This window comes from Nanorana parkeri, unplaced genomic scaffold, assembly GCF_000935625.1.
Source record: "Nanorana parkeri isolate BGI_ZX_2015 unplaced genomic scaffold, ASM93562v1 scaffold2018, whole genome shotgun sequence".
Taxonomy (NCBI): domain Eukaryota; kingdom Metazoa; phylum Chordata; class Amphibia; order Anura; family Dicroglossidae; genus Nanorana; species Nanorana parkeri.
This window is the reverse complement of record NW_017308286.1, coordinates 139,148-147,151: the sequence shown is the minus strand read 5'-3', so window position 1 is coordinate 147,151 and position 8,004 is coordinate 139,148. Positions and strand designations below refer to the sequence as shown.

The following is an 8,004-nucleotide window of genomic DNA, read 5'->3' as shown; positions in this document are numbered from 1 at the left end:
AGCACGTGTGCACAGGGGGGCAGCGACCTTAAAAACTACACTACAGTGCAAATTATACAGTAAACTGAAATAAAACAATCTAGCTTGGTGCCCAGACCTCCTCGGCCGCCTGGTCCCCCTCACACAAGTACCGGCCATAACCCCCTAATGGCGGTCCAGGCCGGGTACTCGGATCGCGACCCCCCTGTTCACTTGCGGGACCCCTTATGGGGTCGCGACCCACACTTTAAGAAGCGCTGGTCTAGAGCAGGGGTGCCCATTAGGTAGATGGTGATCTACCAGAAGCTCTCAAAGCTGATGCTGGTAGATCAGGAAGGGTGTGAATGGCGGCCCCTTTATTTCATTCTGGTATATTTATTGAGCTGTGCACACATGATCACCTATTAGCCTGAGTCTGCTGAGCCAAGCTCCCTGACACCTTTCTGGTGGATACTGGTGGTTGAAGTGCTATGTATTACATCAAAAAATATTAGTTTACACAGCCTGTTGCACTGCACTGTTTGCAAAATACAGCAAGGTGAGCCAGGAGAGAGAGCAAGGAGAGAAAGCCAGCAGAGAGCAAGGAGAGACAGCCATGGGAGAGAGAGCGAGGGATGTTTTTTTTCCATTGGTAGATCTCATGTAGCTCATCATTTGAAAAGTAGCTCTTAACACAAAAAATTGTGGGCACCCCTGGTCTAGAGCATTAAACTATGGATTGATTTGTGGGGGGCGCTAATGAAAGAATTTCCCACGGGCGCCTAATTTTTTACCCAAATAGAGCTTTCTTTTGGTGCTATTTGATCGCCGCTGGTTTTTATTTATTAAATTTTTTGATATAAATGAAAAAAATTAATCGTGGGAAATAAATATTTTCAACTTTTTGTTATACAAAATATCAAATAAAATCAAATTTCTTCATAAAATTAGGCCAAAATGTATTCTGCTAAATGTTTTTGGTAAAAAAAAATCCCAATAAGTATATACCAAGTGGTTTGTGTGAATTGGTACCAATTATAAGTCTTTCGAAAACATGGTTTTTATCCCTTAAATAAAATATCATTTAAAAAATGTTATTGGAAAAATATTAATAGTAATAAAAGCTGCTGCGCTCGGGACACTGAAGTCAAATTGTATATAGATGGGTGTGCAGCGCTCGGGGTCACCAATAGGTGAAATGTCAAATGCGTAATTAAGTGTTACCAAAAGAACGTGTAATCAAAAAAATATATAGGTGTTTGCAACCGTTATTAATATACTAAAGTGAATGCCAGTGAAATAATAAATAGATAAGTACCAAATTTCACTTCGTGCAAAAGTGTAATAAATTATTTGTAATAAATTATGCCTTATATAAAATTCCTTGTTGCGAACAAAACGTGCATCAAATACAAAGGTTATCAATAAAAGTGATAAACATCAAATCAGCTCGAAGTCATCTATAAAAGTGATAAATCACCAAGTGAGTTACAAACTGTTATAAAATCCAGATATATATGATATATTGATGATGAAACCAAGCTTCAAGCAAAAGCTTAATCTTTCTCCCACACCATGTGTCCACGACAAAACTCCCCTCTGGGATGCGCACTCACCAGACCTACAGTGTTTGTAGGCAAAAGAAATGAGAAACCGATAAGTAGTCCCAGCAGCCGTCTCATCAGCATCGCATGGATCGGTATTTAGCAAAAAGAAAAACTCCTCATAGTGTAGTCGACATCAACATTTATTTGGAATTTTTATTTTTATTTTGCCTACAAACACTGTGGGTCTGGTGAGTGCGCATCCCAGAGGGGAGTTTTGTCGTGGACACATGGTGTGGGAGAAAGATTAAGCTTTTGCTTGAAGCTTGGTTTCATCCTCAATATATCATATATATCTGGATTTTATAACAGTTTGGACGCACTGTTTTATGATATATCTAGCCTTTAAATGTTGGGTTTGTGGTTTAGTAAAGAAGTAAACAGCTTAGAATTCCATTGTAAGGGTGAGTGAATCTGCCCGAGTTTGATTCGAAAAGGGCTTGGGTAAATTTAAGTGAACCTGAATCTAGTGGCAAATCCCATTCAAGTCAAAGGGACAATTCATGTTAGTAATTTGTGACAATTTCTTGGGGTATAAGTTAGTAAATTCTAGCCATTTTAGGCATTAAAGGCAAACTATTGTAAAAAAAAAAAAAAGGCATGGGGAGCTGGACATGGCCATGGGAGATATGTCACAATGGAAGAAAAATTCTTTAAAAATTACCATACAGTGGGGACACGACCTGTCAGGAAGCCAGAGCCGGAGCCAGGATTCTTACACTGTGGTATGCGCATGGTGCAGCTCATAGAGTTGTGTCCGGTGCAATGTCTCAGCATAAACGTGCGCGCGTTCTTGTTCACGTGCGTGCGGGCGCGCGCCGATGTATTGTTTGAATTTTTGTCGCCCTCTGGGCTATATAAGGCTGTGACTGACAAACCTCCTTTGCTGTCAGATTTGTCAGCTTCCCTGTGAGTTCCTGCATCCTGTTCCTGAGTATCTGTTCTGTTATTGACCCGGCTTGGCTTGACCCTTCTGCTTCTCTCCAGTGCTTCGACCCTCGGCTTGTTTCTGACGTTCTTTCTGCTTCATCCCCTGGTACTGCGTTGCCTGCATGTTGATGACCTCGGTCTGTCCTGACGATTCTGCATGATCCGTTGCCTGCCTGGACCTGCACCCATCTCTGCATCTCCTGCTCTGCGGATCTATCTTCAACTGGCACTCCTGCCCCTCTGTGCCCCGGCACTCCTGTACCCAATCCAGGTGCCCCGGGACCGGAGTTGTGAGAGAGGTCGCCCTCGACACTTCAGACTCCCCTAAGGTACGTGACACGACCTTTTCATTAAGCGTTGAAGACAACATTGAAAATACACAAATCCTTTAGCTTCTTTTCTACATTTAAGGTTTAACAACTGTGTAGAGGGGATTTCCTCAACTTTGGAAAGATATTCTCTTACTTCTTGTTGACTCTACAGGACAGGAAGTGAAGGGAAATCTCTCTAATGAGACCCAGATAGCAGAAACCAAAAGTGGTTTTAGCCCCCCTTTACTGTATCCAAAGTGAAAGCGAAAGTATAGGCTTTAGAAATACTGTAACATCACTCATCAATGTAAATTCATTGTGTTTCGGTCCTTTCTCTCTAATCATATTTAATCTCAGGCTCATGGGCCGTTATTTGTGAATCATTAATAGGTTGTGTTTATTTACAACACAATAAAGGCGTCAATGTTCTCTAGAAAACGATGAAGTCGTGTACAAGGCACATCTTATTATTCTGTTTCATTTCCCCATTCTTATAAAATAACTCTTGCGACATCAACACTAAACTTACAGTAAATGCCCTTGTGCTTCCTTTTCTTTGCAAAAAACAACGCCTACTTTTTTATTTTTAATGTATTCCTCCTTTTCTTTTGAATATCACGCATTGGACTGGCTCATCTTGCTCTTGTTGGAGTGAATTCATTATTTCGGTGATTTCACTTTCCTTGGGAAACGCTAAAAATATGTTTTTGAACCTCTGTTGGCTGCTTGTAGCCGTTGCTTACCAGGCAGAGGGTCGAGTTGATAAAGATTTTACAAAATGTTCCCAGGCCTTCTACAATAATACCATGCCTGTTGGTTTTGAAGGCATTGCCACACCTCATGACTTTAAGGAGATACCGGATGGAATAACAACAATATCTGACCTGAAGTCTCCGGCGTATATTTGTCAGACGCTTGGAGGGAACAGTTACTACGCCACTTTATATGACCGAGGGAGGCGCATTCCCCTGTATTCTGCCTACATCCTGGACAGGAACAGCATAGACCCAAAGCCAAACTGTACACGAACCAGTACATTTAAGTTAGAGCCGCAGGTATGTACATGCCATTTAAAAAGCAAATGTAGTATTCTGTTTCATATTATATTAATATCGAGTGAATGAATTGCTAATAAGGGGTTGTATTTCTTCAACCATTTTATGATATCCCTATCATCCTCTACATGAGTCATTGTGAAGGTTGGAGCAGTTAATGCAATTGGAAGAAAAGGGCATAGAAGGGGCAACTAATATCTGCACCCTCTCCCATCTACTGCTCCTAGTCATTCTGTATCAATGGGTATTATGTGGAGTAAGTGTTTAACCACTTCAGCTCTCGTACCTGTATACCCCGTATGGACCAGAGCAATTTTAACATGTCCACTATGGGCTTTTTAGTGATAACCTTGTCATTACTCAAGAATGGATGGCACTGTGTAGTTGGTCAATTTCACTACCAATAAACCTCTCGAGTATGAATGAATCAATTAATTGGGCTTGAAAGGGTCAGAAAAAATAGTAAGATTTGGCTCCCATACACACCCCCTGGAGCTGCATTACCAAGTCAGCCTGGGCTCACCGGAGAATGATGCAAAGAATGAAGCTCACTTCTCTACAAAAGAGCCATTCTCTGCAGCATTGGAAACTGCCCACCACTAGAAGAAGAGGAGGAGGACGACCCGTGATGTCACGTGATCAGACAGAAGACCCCTTGAAAAACTGATTTTTATACATAAAGGGGCCAAGTGGCCAGAGTGTATGTGTGAGGGGAGAAGTGGGTTAGGGTTAAGGTCAGCCTGAAAACAGGCTTTAAAACAGAATCAGCCAGACAAAAAAAAAAGTGTGTACAGCTTAGGGAATCAGGAAATGGGCATATTAACAACCCTCCCGCCTTCAGAAATGAAGATAGCTTAACTCTAGAGATGAGGTTCGTGTTTGTTGCCAAGTTGGGTTTGCAGTGAACGTTGAATGTTTACCATTCACCAAAATGTCAAATTTATGGGCAAGATCACTAAACCGCCAAAAGGGAACTCTATAATGCTTTGCATGACCTGTGCACTTTGGTCAGGTAAAAAGTTATGGCCAATAATGGGGCTTTGAAAATGTGTCAGCCTTCTGCCTATAAAAGTCATCTCTCCCAGCATTCTTTGTCAGTGTGTGTTAGAGTTAGTCAGGGACAGCTGACAGTTTGTGAGGGAGAGGAAATTTTTTCTATGTGTACAGTGCTAGCACAGAGTTCTACAGTGCTATGGTCAGTACTCCATATTGCCTGCTACATTATAGTGAATTGCATTGTGGGTGGGCTGCAGAGAGTGGCATGGACCCTCCACCTTCTATTCACTATGCTGTTCAGTGGCATCTGTGTTCCTTTACTGTGAATTGCATTGCGGTGTGACCCATACTACCCAGGCCTGGACTACACCGGCCATATACTGGCTGGACTACACAGGCCAGCTTTCACTCCCCATGTGCATCAGTGAGCCTTGGCTGCCCATGACCTTGTCACCGGTTCCCCAGTTTTTCTTCCTTGGACCATTTTTGGTCGGTCCTGACCACTGCAGACCGGTAACATCCCACAAGAGCTGCAGTTTTGGAGTTGGTCTGACCCAGTCGTCTAGAGACATCACAATTTGGCAGTAATGTAAAACTGACATGTGTGATTTGTTTTGTTCCGAATTGAAATTCGGACGAAATTTTGGAGATTCGGATGTTTCCGAATTGCAGATATAATAAATGCAGACGAATCCGAATTTCCAATTCCAAAATTCGTTAGCGGTAGTCTGTACAAAATTTTGTTTGTTGGACGAAATTTCGTTGCAGCAAAGTCACACTTGAGGGGAAGATGTTTTATTTATTTTTTTCAAATCTCACTTTGCTGCAACGAACGAAACAAAAACGAAACGAGAATTCATACAGTCTACCGCTAACGAATTTTGTCCGAATACCGAAACGAATTGTCTTTCGGACCCAAATCCCGAAAAACAAAATAACGCAAAATCCGAATCAAAACAAAACTAAACAAATGTTTTGCCTGTGCACATATCTAATGTAAAATTTAAGAAATGTATTACACATACACACAATGTGTCACTGACACTGTCTCCTGGAATTGTAATGTTGTATAACACCACACATAGCCTAAAGCCATCTATGTAGCATGTTATTTGAAGAATTGCTGTTTTTCCAATGTCATCCTCTAAGTGTTACATTGTCCCAGGGCTGTACCCAGCTCCCCATGCTCTTTGTTTGACAAACCCTTGCCTATTCACCTTGAAAATTAAGAGAATTGCTTTCCAGGGTTCAACTTCCCATGGGGTTCACATTAAAGTTTGCACATTGTTCACCGGGCGTACCCGTGAATTATACCCATGCAAGTTTGCCCATTACTATTTATCAGTAGGGTATAAAAATACAGCTTGTCTTGTGAGTGATATACAGAATATTTCAATATTTTTTGTATTATACTTGCAGCTGATTTATCGGAACCTAACTGAAAATATGCAATCATCTAAGGATACAGGCCAATCGATAGCCAACTATAGCAAGGAAAATATCATTTTATTAAACATATCTAAAAACAAGCCAGACAATCTTATGAAAGCAAGCCAGGCTGTGGACTATGACTATGGCAGCAAGACTGATCCTAACAAGCCTACTACTGCTACTAAGTATACCAGAGGACATTTAAATCCTTGCGGCCATCATAAGGAAAAGGAAAACTTCTTGTCTACCTTCACTCTGACCAATGTTGTTCCTATGGTAGCAGAGTTGAATAATGGTGAATGGAGTAAATATGAGACGGAAATGATCTCTATTTCAGCAGGCTGTGACAAAATGTACGTAGTGACCGGCGCTGTGCCAGGTAATAATAAATTGAACGATCGGGTAACCATCCCCAGTTACGTGTGGAATGCCTATTGTTGTGTGGATGGTTTCAGTGAGCCAATCAAATCTGGAGGTGCTATAGCTGCAAATGACAAAGCGCTAATTACAGACAACAAGTTTAAGGTAGTAAAAATGGAACTCAGTGACCTCCAGGACGAACTGAAAAAACATCTGGGAATTTCAAATAACATTGAGTTTGAGATATTCCAGCAGTGTAAGGAATGGAGGTTGGAAAATTATTTAACTTTAATTTCTTCTGTAATCGAGGAAATATTAACATAATTATTCTCAAGTAAATGCTTGGCTCATCCTTATACTAACAATTCCCCCCCCCCCCCCCAACAAACAAAAAATAGCATATCCTGAGCTTCCCAGGTCATTTATGTAACTGTTGATATAATGTGATGACTCCTCTGGGCTTGTCACAATGCACATTGTCCTGTGCTTACAGCAGGGTCACTGGGGGACCACTGTATTGCATACAATCACCAAAACAGTATGGTCAACTGGTCAAGAAACCCCTGAAGCACAGGCCTCATATAGTAGCAGATGAACTGTCATTACTGACTTACATCAACCAACCCAGTTTCAATGTGCACTGGAAAACAACAGGTGTAGAAGACCTTAAATCTGACTGGTAGATCATCACAGATGGTACCTTTATCATTAAGAATTATAGATTAGAATAGGACCTTTGACTTCCTTCCTTGAAGACATGAGAGTTGGATTCATTAGTCTTCATTGTTGAAGCCAACCAACATGATAGTCTAAAAAGTCATTTCAAATATGTACCGTATTTTTCCGTCTATAAGACGCCCCCAACTTTTCTTACCCAAAATTCAGAAATCAATATTTTAAATGATATTATGCATCACACTTACCTCTGGGCCAATCACTTTATTCAGCCTCTGTTGCATCACTGGTTTCTTCATCACTTTTAGCTTCAAACATATCAGTTTCTTCAACTTCTGCTGCATCACTGCTGTCTGCTGAGTCACTGTCTATATATACAAGATCATCCTCAGTTCCGTCCCTGGCATTGCTGATTCCACATTTCTTGAAGGACTTCACAATCACCTCTTGTTTGACACCATACCATGAGTTTAGAGAGTTTACAGGTTGTTTTTCACTTTCCGAAATTTTTATGGTCACAGAATGCTCCGACATTACGGCTCTGGGCACTGCCTACACGATCTCCCCAGCAACAGCTCACGTCAGGTTCAAAAGATTTATGACTGGAGGAGAACTGTTATCTTGTCTCTGTAATCCGTGAGGCTAGTTTGCAGTGGTATCAGCACTTTCAAAACCGCGGCCCCC

General features: G+C 41.3%; 1 protein-coding gene across 1 annotated transcript in view; it reads left to right on the top strand.

Moving 5' to 3' along the window:
- The first annotated feature begins 3,504 nt into the window (after positions 1-3,504).
- Positions 3,505-8,004, top strand: part of LOC108800414 (endonuclease domain-containing 1 protein-like) — a 20,665-nt gene continuing 16,165 nt past the window's right edge. Inside the window, exons 1-2 of the mRNA XM_018572396.1 lie at positions 3,505-3,858; positions 6,274-6,914. Of these exons, the coding sequence (XP_018427898.1) occupies positions 3,505-3,858; positions 6,274-6,914 (995 nt within the window). The remainder of the gene's footprint in view (positions 3,859-6,273; positions 6,915-8,004) is intronic.